This window comes from Cololabis saira, chromosome 6 (assembly GCF_033807715.1).
Source record: "Cololabis saira isolate AMF1-May2022 chromosome 6, fColSai1.1, whole genome shotgun sequence".
In the NCBI taxonomy this organism is placed as follows: domain Eukaryota; kingdom Metazoa; phylum Chordata; class Actinopteri; order Beloniformes; family Belonidae; genus Cololabis; species Cololabis saira.
In genome coordinates, this window is record NC_084592.1 from 23,846,322 (window position 1) to 23,861,723 (window position 15,402).

The 15,402-nt window shown below is 39.7% G+C and overlaps 1 protein-coding gene across 2 annotated transcripts in view; it reads right to left on the reverse strand.

Moving 5' to 3' along the window:
* Positions 1-1,177: 1,177 nt before the first annotated feature.
* Positions 1,178-15,402, reverse strand: part of cps1 (carbamoyl-phosphate synthase 1, mitochondrial) — a 98,179-nt gene continuing 83,954 nt past the window's right edge. For both annotated transcript variants that reach the window (XM_061723737.1, XM_061723738.1), the window contains 6 exons: positions 12,411-12,485; positions 12,181-12,279; positions 6,490-6,549; positions 6,198-6,310; positions 2,381-2,510; positions 1,178-2,297 (listed from right to left, as the gene is read on the reverse strand). In XM_061723737.1, the coding sequence (XP_061579721.1) occupies positions 2,190-2,297; positions 2,381-2,510; positions 6,198-6,310; positions 6,490-6,549; positions 12,181-12,279; positions 12,411-12,485 (585 nt within the window). In that variant the 3' untranslated portion in view covers positions 1,178-2,189. The remainder of the gene's footprint in view (positions 2,298-2,380; positions 2,511-6,197; positions 6,311-6,489; positions 6,550-12,180; positions 12,280-12,410; positions 12,486-15,402) is intronic.

Here is a 15,402-nt window from a genome sequence, read left to right on the forward strand (position 1 = left end):
TTCCCCGAAACAGTCAAGTTTGTTTCCATCGTGTTGTAAAACATCTGCACTTAGTATTTACTTTCATGTAAAAACAACACTAGATCATATTTAAAGTATTCTTGATTTCTGCTGATATATAAAGGGGTTTTACCAAGGATAACATACTATGATAACATACAGTACTATGCTCTCACCAGTTTTTTTTTTTTTTTAAGACTACACCAAACAGTTGCTAGGATCATACCTTAGGTTTTTGCCATCTCTCTTACATATTTATGTTTTTTCAACTTAAATCTGGCCTCTTTCACTTACACTGAGATGCCTCTGGACTTCATATTAGTAGATCCGGTCAAACATCTGCCAAATGCCAAATCAGTACCTGAAATCAACATGAGTAATTTTATCTGCGACCAGAACACTGACAAATTAATTTCTTCACAGTCATCTCTGAAAATTGAGGTACTTTGCTTTGGATGGTTTTAATTCTGAAATGTTAAATGCTAGTCTAGAAATCTAGATATACATTTGATTTCCTTTGCAGGTACATCTTTCTAGATTTTGGTCTGATCTAACAGACGAGTTAAATGCCATATTTTAATCTTAAATTAAAGCCGGAAATGATTGTTAAATTTCATATTCATCATGGTGGTACATAATAGCAAAATCCTTACTTCTGGAGGTACTTTTATTTGTGGTTTACAACAAAGATGAGTTAGTTTCAGCTGCTTTTACTGGCTTGTAGGTTTGGATTCTGAAACGTTCGCTTGTTTGTTCAGACTTCTCAACACTTTGTTCCTTTGTTTTGACTCATGATGCAGGAAAAGTGTTCAGGACGAAGCAGTCCAGCATTTTCTTAATTCTTAATATCACAGCTACAAACTATGGCGGACATGGAAATGTGCTTCGAGGGCAGAGGACTTTGTTAGAAGTTTCACAAATGAATCATTGTTTATGCTTCTAATCATTTGTTTGATCTCAACAAATGGAAATGGAGAAAGATGTGAATAAATCTTCACCTCTGAAGGTCGATTTGAGTCCCTCCTTGACACTTGAGCTACGCTGGGTTATAAATCCCAACCCATCCACAATTACTTGTTTAATAATAAGGTGTCGTGTCAGTCTGGCAGGTCAACTAGTTTTCCAGTGCAGTTGTGTTACATGCAAACACACCTTCAGAACGGAGACGTCAGACACAGTAACCTGAATTTAATGCACATCCACTGTACAATGAACAGACTCAAAAATGAATACACGGAGCATGTGAGAGACGATTCTGCTGTGGTTCAACAGATTCTTGTAACACAAATATGAAAAGAAGCAACAAAATGTGAACCTGTAAGGTATTAATATTCCTTTACAGTGTCTAGTAAAAAAAAAAAAAAAAAGAAAAAAGTCAAAATTGCACTGTGATCATTAAAATGCAGAGGCGTTCAGTTTGAGACTTACTGTAAACAGAGAAGACTCCAAAAATATGAACGCAGCAGCCTTCATCGACCAAACCTCTACATCAGTGTTCCAGGCCTTTCCTTGAAATGTCTCATCTCATCATATATGTTACGCTAAAAATACATATTTACTTGTAGGGAATTTGTAACACTTATTAAAAAAAAAATTAAATGAGCAAAAAGTTATTTGGGCAAACAGTAGAAATTAATATTCAAACTTAGTATTTTATTATATCTTCTGCAAGACTTTCTCTCTAAAATATCTTAGAATAAGTCAGCCTTTAATTACTTGGTTATATGCTGTGACATAAATATTTATTTACCAGAAACTCATTATTTCTTTTCTTTAGACTGCCATGTAGAGAAGAATCACTTTGATTAACTTTTTAAGTTTATGAATTTTCCTTAAAAAGGACCTTTTGATCTTTTTTTAAACTTGATTCAAATCTGGTGTAAAATCTGTTTTCATATAACTCAACGTTAACAGTTGACTGACTTTAATTAATGCAAGAGGCTTTGCCTCATAGGATGAATACATGCGTGCGGTTGGAGGATGCCTACAAAAGTGGTTCAATGATGACAAATATCCCGTAAAATATGGGGAGTTGATCATGAAGCAGAGCTAAATTATAAGTTACAGGTGTTTATCTTTTCTTTCTGTGACATCATCGGATTCTGGTACCAATTTTTCTTGATAAAAAAATGGTCTTTTAGGCCATGGTGAGTTTGTTTTACAACATTAACCAAGGGGGCGAGTGGGATCTAGCTCTGCTGACTCAATCTTTCTTTTTCTTTCTGCCGGTAGTGGAACAGGCTGGTCGTGTCAAGTTCACCTGCGTAAAGGATAGCTTCAGCGAACAACTTCACCACCTAACAAACGAGAAATAAACAACAGAATCCAATCAATTACAACACAGTCTAGAAACTGCAACGGCAGCATGACGTTAACTGACCTGGTAATTGGTGATGAGTGGAACGCCGTGGTCGACGGCCATTCTGCGGATGAGGAAGTTATCCCTGATGTGGCGTGTGTTGTTATTGGGCAAGTTGACCACCAGGTCGATTTGTCCCTCCCTAATCAATCTGTCAACATGCACAAACAGTGTCAGAGGTGATGTAAAGTATTAAATTCAACCTTGAATCCCCAGTTTCTGGAGGCTACGCCTCCTGTAACCGTGCCAGAGGTGGAGCACAGCCTGCCAAACAACCCAGTTAGGCAAACTAAGGTCTGAAGGTTGCTTTTGGTTATGTAAAATATGAACGTTTTCCATATATCTCCTTGATATCTGACATATGAAATAATACACGGAAAATTATATATTTTTGTATTTATTATATATTGAAATTAAAAAAAAAACACTCCCAATTCTGGCTTTAACAGTTTTAAAATGAATATTTTTGTACTTCCATGAACACATAAGGTAATTTTATTTATTTTTCTATTTATTGTATTTATTTTTTAGAATAATTTTGATTGTATTCAAACCAAAAAAAGCTATTTTAATATATTTGATATTTAAATATTTTTTGAATATCTTAATAAGCAGCTAAATGTTTCCTGAGAGTGGATGAAGGCTGGCATGAGGGTCGTATTGGTTGAGATGTCTTAGCCGCAGCACGTGGACACCCGGGGCGAGGCCTCTGGACTGGCAGCCTTGGGGGGGGGGGGGGGTGTAGTGGAGCGTTTGTTCCAGTATCAGGGGAATCACAATCCTCGGTCTTCTGGGTAAGTCCTGTGGAAGGATGTTGGAGGACAGTCTGATTGATGGTGGGATTTCAGATTCAGGGGGAAGGATGCGAGTTCCTCCGTGGCCCACCGGACCACCACTGTTTCCTCACTAGGGTCCTTGGGGGCATGGGAGTTGGTCTAATTGGTCTACATGTGTGTTGTGGTCTTAGAAAACTCATCTGAAAGTGTCCCTGGAGGCATCCTGCAGGTGGCGCTGCAGGAGCACGGGGTGCTGAGTCTGTTAGACTTCTATAGAGAGAATGTCTATGTGCAGCTAAGAGGCAGAGACATCCAGTTAGGTGTCCATATGGATTCAATTTTTTTTTTTTTAGATTAAATCTTAATTTTGTCAGTTATATAACAATGACATGAAAAGTGCCATCAGTCAGTGCTAAAAAACAAATAAATAAATACTATACTATATAAAACATGTACACTCAACATAAAATAAAACAAATAACTGATTAAAATCCATAAATCATTAAAAATAGCCTACACATGCACACAATCCCTCATATCAGTCAACAGTTTGTTTTTGAGTGGATTGAGTTTTGTTACAGCTGTAGGATAAAAACTGTCTCTAAATCGGGTTGTTCTTGTTTTTATTTGCTCTGTACCGTCTACCTGAGGGCAACAGTGCAAACACAGAGTGTGAGAAGTGTCCTTTGTGATCTGTTGTGCCTTTTTAATACAGGCGTCGTTGTGCAAGTCCTCCAGTGAGGGGAGAGGGCAGCCCATCATTTTTGGGGCTGTAATTCACAACCCTTTGAGAGCCTTCCTTTGAGCCACCGTGCTGCTGGTAAACCGGATAAAGACGGATGCAGGACGTCAGTATGCTCTCTATGGAGCACTTTTAGAAAGACACCAGCAGTTTGTCCTCGATATTGTACTTCCTGAGGACACTCAGGAAGTACAGTCTTTGCTGGGCCTTTTTTGTCAGCCCAAAGGTGTTCAGGTTCCACGTGAGTCCCTGCTCAATGTGGACCCCCAGGAAACGGATATCAGCTACCCTCCCCACACAGTCTCCCCGGATGGTTAGTTGTGTAAGGTCCATTGTTTTTCTGTAGTCTATTAGGAGCTATTTTATCTTTGAAGTGTTGAGGATCACATTGTTCTCCCTGCACCAACCTGACAACCTCACCCCTGTAGGCGGACTCGTCGCCTCCGGAGATGAGCCCCACCACTGTGGTATCCATCTCGGTTTTTTTGCAGATGATATTCTCCTGTGGGTTTCATTGAGCTGTGATCTCCAGCTCTGAAATGTTCCTACACAGGGAGGCTGGACTCTCGCTCGGAGATAAGTTCAGTGATTCGGGAGGGAGTCCGAGCAGAGCCAGTGCTGCTCCGGATCAAGAGGACCCGGTTGAGGGGGTTCAGGCATGTGTTAAGGATGCCTCGTAGATGCTTCCCCACTGAGGTGTTCTGGGCATGTCCAACCGACTAGAAGCAGACCCGGGACACACTGGGAGGATTACACCTTTCTGCGTTTTGGGAGCACACCTTAGGTGTTCCTCTGGTAGCGCTGCAGGAGGTGGGCAGGGACAAGTGGCGCTTTTCCAGTAGTACCTACTCAGCCTGACTCGACTCGGTTTGGTTCTTTTCCACTAGGGGTCTACTTGCCGAGTAGATATCTTTTCTCTAACTATTCTGCCGAGGTTCTAAGCGGCTGAGTCGGCTGTATCTGACGTCATCACACTACAGGCCACCGATTGGTCGGGGGGGTCGGGACGTCTGAGTCAAGAGGCGGAAATCAGCGAAAAAGCGACTCACGGCTTTTTGTTCATTTTATCAGGCAATGGCAGCAGAAGTCTGTTTCATGAACTCTGAGGTGCAGATGTTCATAAACCTGGTGGCTGAGGAGAGAATTAAAAAGGGATCTAGATGGGCGATAAGGAACGACCAGATCTACCAGGAGCTCTGTCCCTTCATAGCTGCTCGCGCCTCCAGCTGACTTTTCAGTAGCGCAGAGACAGACAAACAAAAAAATTAAAAAGCGTCGCCGCTTGAAGCTTTTCTCACTCTCATGTTTTAACTTGATATCGAACACAAGTCACAGACCCAGCAGCACATATATCATCTACTCCAGGTTCTACATCTTTAGTGTTGTTGTCTTCTTCGTTTAGATACACAATCAAATACGTCACAGCAGCTTCGCTCCAACCCTCCTACTTCTGCTCCAGGTGCTGAATTGTTATGGAAAAGAAACCAGGCCGAGTTGAGTCGAGCCGAGTAAGTTCTAGTGAAAAAGCGCCTAGGGAGAGGGAGGTCCGGGTCTTTTTGCTTTAACTGCAGCCCTTGCGACACAAACTCTGGTAAACTGAAGTTACGGCAAATTAGAGTGAAGGTTTTGTTGTCAGAGTTGGTGTCATACTGTAAAATGGCATTGCAACAAAAAAATCTTTGAACCGTAGAGGGCAGTTATGTTGGGGGAGTTATTTAAAGTCGGCCTGCTTATACGTCAGCTTCCAAAGAAAAGTGAACATATTTGATTTTAAACAAATTTCCAATCCATCCTATACCCAGTTTCTACCATCACATTATCCTGCCCATCTGTTCTTACTGGGAATGCACATTTTGCTAATGCACCCCTTGTCTGTGGGTTTTACTTATATTCTTTTTGTGACATGCAAGCCAAGTTTTATCTTTACTGTATTTCCCAATTGATAGAAATATACTTTTTTTTTTTTTTTTTTTTTAAATCTATGCTAAAACGTAGTGGTCATATTTCTTGACTTTTGAATGATCCTGGCTTCTGTCTTGATCCCATTTAAGCCATTTTCAGGCAAATGAAATGTCTCCCGACTCCAGAGTCTGCCATACCCTCTTTGATCTTGTCTATACCTTACGGAGATAATGAAAGGACTTTGGCTCTGGGTCTCAGTGCAGTATGCTATGCTAATTAGACATCCAAATGTAGCCCTGATCAGTCAGAATTCATATCACATACATGCATCACTTTCACAGTAAACCAGAGGGACATGTTAGCCTCAAAGCCTGTGCGAGAACTAAAGCTCATTCTGAAATCGAAGACCGGTTCAGACCTCTTTATACTGGGCAACGCGCTTTCTCCGTCTTTTTCAGCGGGCCAGGCTACTGGAATGGCAGGTACGTCATTGGCACTCAACCAGGCAGAGGTGGCTTCAGTGGCGTAGAGCTGGCAACGTTACAACACAAACAAATTAAAAAATAGATATATTAGAGAGCGAGGAGAACTTTTGCTTTTTATTCCTTCAAATCAATTAAGTTTAAAATAAACCCCCCAAAAAGCAATTCCAAGTTTCAAATAGATGTCTGAGCTGCAGAGTGTGAAATAAATGAACTTTCCACACTCACCTTGAAGCCTTCCTCTTTCAGCTGGTGTGCTGTAGCTAGAAAATGTGGTCTAAAAGAATGCTGGATGGGGGGAAAAAAGAGCGTTAAATGTTATAACATTTTAGATAACATACCCGATACAGATGATTAGGCAGTTCACTGTTTCTCTGTTCGTAATGTCACAAGTTCCTAGCAAGATACAGTGCTGTGAAACTGTAGTAAGAATGCTAATGTTCATTTTTCATTATAGTTTCTAGAATGTAAAGTGAGTGAACAGAAATTAAATCAAGTCACTATTCGGTGACCACTCTTTGCCTTCAAACAGCATTCATCTTTTTAGGTTCACTTGCTAGAAACTCAGTCGTTCTAAAACCAGATCGTGTGCAAACACAGGCCGCCTTAAATCCTTCGGTCTCTTCATGTCATCCAGGCCGACCCCATGATGTTGAGATTCTGGCTCTGAGGGGGCCGGACCATCTTTCTCTCAGATGTAAGTCGCTTTGGATAAAAGCGTCTGCTAAATGACAGTATTAATATTATTAATATTAATAATTCATAATGACATTGGCTGAGTGTTTGGGGTCGTTGTCCTGCTGCAGAATCAAATTGGAGCCAATCAAACAGATCCTTGATATTTTTGCATCATGGATACGCAGTACTTGAGTTGTAAAAAAAAAAAATCAGGGGGGATGGTGGATTTTATCATATGGGGACAGATAATTTGTGCTGATTACAAATAATATAATATATTACAAATAATAGCACTGACCAAAACACCTGCAGAAATACTGCAGGAATGACATAGCAGCAGTTAAATGCAGCCTTCTGTAAGCTTTAAATATCCACTGGGCTTACGTCAAATACATCAAAACACAACAATAAAAAACAGTTTTCTGAACTTATCAATATGACTCTGTCCTTCACAGGATAAGTAACATGGATCACTGCAAAAACTCAAAATCTTAAAAAGAATATGTCTTATTTCTAGTTAAAATGTCTAATTTTAGTAAAAAAAATCTCATTACACTTAAAACAAGACTCATCACTGGAAAAAACAACAATTTGTAAGTAGAAAAATCTGCCAGTGGAACAAGATTTTTTTGCTTGTAATGAGAAGATAAATCTTGTCCCACTGGCAGATTTTTCTACTTATTTCAAGTGAAAATTTACTTGAAACAGGTGAAAATTGTCAAATAAGTTATTTTTCTCGTGTTATTTATGTTGAAATAGCAGTAAAACCACATTAATTGATGAAATGACATAATGGATGGAAAGGGGGGATGGCAGTTTTACAGGGGGGATGATTTGGACCGTTTTTATTTCAGAGGGGAAGCCATCTCCCCTCATCCCCCCTCAACTTGAGTACTGTGGATACGGATCTAACTGTTATTTAGCATTGAGGACGTCATTAATCTCAACATCACCCCCATCTCCATTTGATGAAATGCAGTCCCAAAATACTCGTTCTGTTCTTCAGCCCTTCGGAAAATAAAGTGCCTTCTGCCACAGCCAAACATTTAAAACTCTGATCAGTCCGGAGTAGCTCCTGCCATTATTCAGTAACCCACTTATTACGTTAACATGCGCACTTGAGTCTTTGGCCTTGTCTCCACATCAGAGGTAAGGGCTTTTTTGTTCTCATCTTATTTTTTCAGACTGTAGATGGGTGTAACAGGTTCACACTGCTGCACAGACAGGGAAGGAAGCTTGATGCCTCTTTCATCTTCTGCGCTAAGTTTCCTCGACCAACCGCAGCGTCTATGGTCCTTAATGTTTCCCGCTTCTCTGTGCTTCTTCAGAAGAGTTTGAACGGTACATCTTGACACTGCTGTCTACTTTGAACTATTTGCCTGGGAGAGACCTTGCTGATGCAGTACAACTACCTTCTGTCCTCCCCAAACGCTTGAATCAAGGCCTGGACTTCCTTTTCTTTGTACTTTGAGACTTTTCAACCTCCGCCCAGAAGGCTTGTTCAGTTCTGACTGGTGGAGAGTTTTGAGCTCATTAGCCATTGAAGTCGTCTCCATACTGTATGTGTCTTGTTGCTCTGCTCAGTCTTGCCGTGTTGTATGACCGGTGAGATTAAACTATCTTCCTCAATCTCAGCTTTTTTGCAGGGTTTGCCCGCTCCCCGGCCAGTTTAAGACAGATGTTTCTGTTTCAGTTAATGACTGTGTTCCCACTTATACATGACAGTGCAGACCATTAGCACCTGCATAATCCTACATCTGACTATGATACTGCAAAAAACCAAGGCTGTGCAGGTTTACCTTGAAGAGCTGATGCATTATTGAAGGGAAAGGATGCTCACACCAAATACTGATTTGACTGAGATTTTTCTTCACTTTTCCCCCTTTTTTTAAACCTTTATTCGTCCCACAAGGGGAGATTCGTCCTCTGCTTTTAATTGATCACTAGTGAGACTAGTAGCAGAGAGCAGCCCGAGGAGCAGTTAGGGTTAAGGACCTTGCTCAGGGGCCCAAAGCAGGACCTGGGAACCACCCACTCCCCCAAATTGATAAGAAAAACAAATGTTACATTTTTAAATCATTCTTACTCTTCAGCATTTCCTCGCACCTGCTTAAGTATTTGACACAGTACTATATGTTTTGTAAGAGTGTGTTTTTAGTTTAGATACGATATGATGATGTCTACTGAAGGATGTTGGATCATATCCAGGTATTTTGAAAATCAGACTTTTTTCATTCCTTTTACTTTTTGTTGTATTATTGCTTCTCCTGTTCTTTGACGTCGTTCCATTAACCAGATGAAGGTGCGCCTCAAACTTGTGGCTTTGTTTGTAGATTATAATACAAATTAAGGAGAGGATTGGCCATGTCAGAATGTCAAATCTGGGTTTTGTTGTCTTCTGTAATTTATTGTGGTGCAACACGTCTAAACCCTGAAATGGAACTAGTTTTCTATTAGCAAAAAATGGTATGTGCGATTGATTTTTATATATCTGTTGTTACCCAAGGAGATAAAAAGCAATCTGCTGCACGGACTATTCTTAATCAGCCTAGAAAAGATTTTCATACATGAAACTGTGAATCCTACATGTATTGTGTTAAATCGTGAGCTAAATGAACCTTTAAATCTGTGATCAATAATAATAATAATAATGGTAATAACTGTCTGTACTAATGGATTGAATACTCGGTAGTTCATCAGTTGTCACACTAGACCTATGACTCTTCTTATGTGTGATGCAAGCAGGTCTGCGCTTCAGCGGCTTGTCTTATTCTGACTTAATTGTACTATAAAGTTGAAGAGGAGCAGAAGAGAAAAAGCAATTTCCAGGGCTCTTTCAGATTTTAACTAGGTTCATGCGAGGACGGGCGCTCACTTGACATCCGAGACTTTAAAAGTGACACCATTAACAGTCTTAAATAAGGACTATTGTGAGTAAAGTTCACACTTTTTTCAATTTTTCAATTTAATTATATTGCTTCTTATTTTAGTGTCTTTTTTTATTTCCCTTGGTGAGGTCTCCATTTTCCTTTTTTAGTCTTCTTTTTGACATCATAAGACACTGTCGATTGTAAATCACAAACGCAACACTATTGATTATTAAAGGTAGGGTAGGCAATTTCTAATCATCCATTGTCACCATCCACTAGCTGCAAATGATGTAAGCGGACTGTAAAAAAAGAAAATATCCAGCCTGCCTCCAAAACCGTGACAGCAATTGGTCAAACCAATCACAGATAAGGGGAGTTGATGCACATGAAATGGAGAATAGTTGCAAGGCTTCAGGGAGGTCGGGAGAGGTCGGGATGGGGCAGGGAGCAGAGGAGGAAGCGTTTCCATGCTTTTTAATAACTGTTCTGTTTCATATATGAACAGACTTGACATTATCAAGAAATCTCTTCGCCTACCTTTTAACTGGGGATTCAAATTCTTGTCCTTGGCATGTTTGTTGTTTTCTTCTGAAAAGATCAGTGATTTATCTTAATGTAGCTTAGTTGAGACGTGTCTTGGTTCTTTTTGGTCATTTCCAGTCCGATTTTATAAAAGTTGGCTAGTAACCTTGACTTCAACTGACTCCCAGCTGTTTTTCTCAGAATCATAAGCATGTGTGTAGCTCATACTGTCATATCTAGATGACGGCTCTGACACCGCTTATATATTTAGTTCCATTTAATTGTTCAAATATGTGCATCCCCATACATTATTATTATTAGTATTATTACACTATTATCTGTAGACTTTTTTTTCTTTTTAACTTACCACTACCATGAAATACATTTACATAGCATATGCTTTGTGGTTACTTGAAGGAACCTTTAGCAAAAGAGAACGGGAACCAGCTTTGCACCCTCAGAGGAAGGGGAATGGTAAATGGACTTTATTACTATATGGCTAGAGCTTTTATTTATTTTTATCTCACTGAGCACTCAAAGCACTTTCACACTGCAAGTAACATTCATGTGGACATTCCTGCATCACTGCTCTAGTTTATAGAGATCTATACAAACGTTGTTTTTCTATTGAGTCTATGCAGGGTTTAAAAAAAAAAATCCTAAACAAAATCTCACATTAATGAACATATGTGACATATGGACCATGAGGGCAGAAAGTGTGAGCGACTGCTGCCACATTTGTTTATTTCCCCAATATTACAGGTTATTGTTTATCTTCCAACAGCAGGAAAAAATAAAAAAATAAAATATATATATATATATATTTATATTAAAAAAATATTATATTAGATCATTAAAAATAAAATAATTAAAAAAATATTATCAAAATTATTTTAAAACAATTATAAATTATATTAAAAAAAAGAGGAATTATCAAAAAAAGGATGCTCATTCAGCTGTTGTTTTATTGGGGGAGGGGGGAAGTTAAAGACTCTGGCTTTATAAAACATACCTCCAAGATTATATAAAACACTTGTAATCAATGGCGCCTATCCAGATCATGTGAGGTTCATGATTCCTTTTTTTGGTCTTGGGACCATACATTTTGTCCCGCGGTTCATTTCTGCAGCTTTTCCAGGCTCCCAATTTCATGTTTCATATCTGGTTTCAGCCACATTGCCACTCCACTGGATCTGAGTCCAGTGTTCAACATCCTTTAGGATGTTTTGCTCTCAACTAAACTGTGAAAGCTCTAAGTTGAAGAGTTAAAGTCTGCTGTTTTTAGCAGAGGAAGTAGCTCTGATCCTTAATCCTTGTCTGCTCACAACTGTGAGACTGACCCCCCGCAGTAGAAATGTGTAAAAATCAAGCTAGATAATTAGTTTTAATACTTTTTTAGGTTTCATTTTCTATTTTTACTTCATCGGATGTAAAACTTGTCAGCTTTGCCTCAAGAGCTTGCCAGCCATTTTTCTCTCGTCTCTTAGTGGCTGGAGGTTGGAGGATGAATCAATTTCTCCATACTCCACCGTCATCTTGACAGACAGTTTGGTTGATGAGAAAATTGTTTTTGTACTGCTTGTAAATTGTTTTGAACCGTTGTAGTTCTTATTTCGGAGGTGTAACCACATCAAATCAAAGAGTCTCAAGGCCTGGTCACAGTTTTAATTAAAACAAGTTTTTTTTTTTAAATGATTGGTTAAAGTTGAGCTGTTAACATGGAGCTAATAGCTTAAAAGGGTTAGAGCAGCGCTCAATATTCACCTGGTGTTCCGTGTCTTGTGGGAAGGAAGCACCAAAGGAAAAAGGAACAGGAGGGAAGAAGAGCTCCAGATGGCTGCAGTCTTACCTGAATCCCAATTAGGATGCCCTTCTGCGGCATCTTAAAGCCGGTGGAGAGAATAGCTTTCAGGAAGGCGGAATAAATGTTTGGTCCAAAACACGCGACCTGCGACGAACGGACACATATGAGAAACACAGATATTTTTTTTAAAACTTAGGCAAAGACAAGATCAAATTCATATCTATATTTTGGCAAAATAACCATAGCGATGGGTGGTGTTTTTGCGAGGGGCTTACTTCTCCTGTGGAAGCCATCTCGCAGCGTAGCACGGGGTCTGCATCCCTCAGCCGCGGCCAGGAGAACATCGGCGCCTGTTAGAAGAGGGGTGAGTGAAGGATTTCAGTCATGAGCTACTGCTCCACTCTTAACATTTGACATCATTTGCTCAGTGGAAATAGATTAGAATAAAAGGTCGAACCAGTTGATAAAAATTATGAAAATAAAAAAGCAATCTGCTGCTGTCCAGGCTACTCCAGTTTTTTTACATTTATTTTCTGCTTAAGAGTTTTTCAGAATATAAAAACCCTGCTGCCCAATCATTTCAGACCCTTCTAAAGTCTCCTACAGGTGGAGGTGGTGGATCCACAGGAAGGTCCTCTCATGTATTATTAATTTATTAAATGCAAGATTGTGTATGAGGCTATGTCACAGTGCCTGTGAACATGTCTTTCAAAAGAGGGTGAGCTACGTCACTCCCAAGCCTTAACCTGAAACCATGGAACAATAGAAAACCCTGTGTTTCAGTCCCCAGCAAGCATTCACCTTGTTTGAAGTAGAACAAATCAAGATCAAAGATATACCAGATGGGCAAAGAGCAGGTTGAAAATCCATATTTTAAAGTGAAACTGTATTAAATCTACATTCAAAATAAACCAGGGCTTAAAGCTAGTTTATTTCAAGTTGGTTGTGAAGTTTGATGAAAGAAAACCAGAGGGGGGTCTGGTTCGTTGACCGCAGGATTACACTTCTGCTGGATGCTGATGATGTGCTCCTGTTCGCCTCACTGAATCGTGATCTTGAGCTTGCACCGCGGCGGTTTGCAGCAGAGTGTGAAGGAGCTGCCAAGATCTCTCTTTTCATTACGATATTGAACTGAAACATAACAGCAAGGCTGTTTACTGCTCGATTAACGTTCCCACCCTCACCCATGGTCAGGAACTGTGGGTATTGTCTGAAAGACTGAGTGTGGATAGAACTAGCTGAAAGTTGTTTCCTCTATAGAATAGCCAGACTTAAAGACAGGTAGAGAATCTCCGCCATTTCTGAAGGACTCCACATCACCATAAACACGCTGGAAGGATTACATCTCTCAGCTAGCTTGGGAGGTGTCTGGGAAAAGAGAAGTCTGAGCCGTTCTGCTAAGGCCGATGTCTTGCGACCCGAACTAGGGCGGTCCAGCCCCCCCTAGAGGTGCCTAAAGATATGCAACAAGCAACAGAGTTGAAGAGACTACTGCTGCAGCTGCAGACGTAGACCGTCTTGAAGAGAAAATCAGAAAAGCAAGTAGGCTTTTCTGGCATTTCGTCGGCACACTGAGCAGAAGAGAAAACAAAAAGGTAGGACGCCTGAGTGACAGAGCAATATCGAGATAAAGCAAAGAGAAAAGGAGCAGGTACGGGAAGAAGACAAGAATAAAATCGATAAATAATAAATAAATAAATGTTAAATTAGAATAAGAATTCCTTTATTAGTCCCACATGGGAATACATTCACAAGAAGGAATAAGAAATAAAATGAGAAAAGACAAAAGTGATATAAGTGAATAAGAACGAGATAAAATGAGGAATAATTAGAGGGAAGTTGAAAACGGGGTAATGCACAAGGAGAGGGAGAGGAAAAGATACATTTGTGAAAATTAAAAGATGAGATAGGAGGGAGAAAATGGTTGAAAGGTAAAAAGAGCAAAAACGTGAGCAGGAGACAGCAACTCCTCCTTATTGTATTAGAGAAATTAAGAATGACGCAGTGTCATATGGGAAGCTATTCTTATTATTCCATCTATAAAGCAGGAAAGGCGCATCGCCTTGACGAGAGCAAGAGATGGTCTGGCATTGTGTGGTTAAAGTGCGCTTATACACACACACACACACACACACACACACACACACACACACACACACACACACACACACACACACACACACACACACACACACACACACACACACACACACACACACGCACATACTGTACAGGGAAGGGCCAATGAAGGGGGGGTTCACCCTTGAAGCCGGCTATCTAATCAGCAAATGTAATGTTAGCATACTAATGTACGAAAGGATGAAGAGAAAGGAATGCACACAGGGACCCAGAATGGCTTATCATCCTTTTGTTCAAAGAGTCAGGGAGAGACGGTTAAGTATGTGGAGATAAAATGACAGAGTGTAACCAAGAGAGAAAAATGAAACAGGAAGAAGAACATGTCGAGAGGGAATAACAATGAGAAGGAACTTTTAATGAAAGAGATAAAAGCTGATTCAAATACAAATGAGTGATGGAAAGACACATGCAAGCATCTTACTGGTGCATGGTCCAAAATAACACATTTTATCAACCACATAAAGTTTTGAAACAAGTCTGGAGGAGTCTTTTTTTTTTAGTCATTAAAATAATGGAAAAGACACAAAAGTGGAAATATAAGGTAAGGAGAAAAGAAGCACGAGGACAGAAAGAGAAGCAGTTAGAAAATGAAATCACTGACACCTGTGGAGATGAAACTCCTGCCGAACATGAGAAACACGATAACCCTTAGAAAAAAAATGCAACAAAGTTTATTTGTCAGTCTAAATAATGACTCAGTGGGACTGAATGTACAGCTCCGTGAAAAAAAGGAAATGGACTATTTCATTTTAAGGATGTTATGTACTTTATGTACAAGGAAAAAAGCCATCTGTTCTGTACTTGGTCTAAAAATGAAGGAAATACAACTTCAGATGAACAATAACTTCACAACAATAATAACTAAATTCTACAGGGTCATTATTGAGTGACCAAAATGCAGAACATGCAGAAAAGTACGTCCTTGCTGGGTCCTTAAGAATTATGAGGATGAATAGTCCCCTATAAAATACCTGTGATTAATTAGTCATCAAGTATAAGCACCTCTATGAAAGCGAAGATATTTGCAGTTCTCTCGTTAATTCTGGTGTGTGTGGTAACAACATGCCAAAGAGGAAAGACATCAGCAATCTTGTGAAACGTTTGTTCACAAGTGGAAAACCTTCAAAA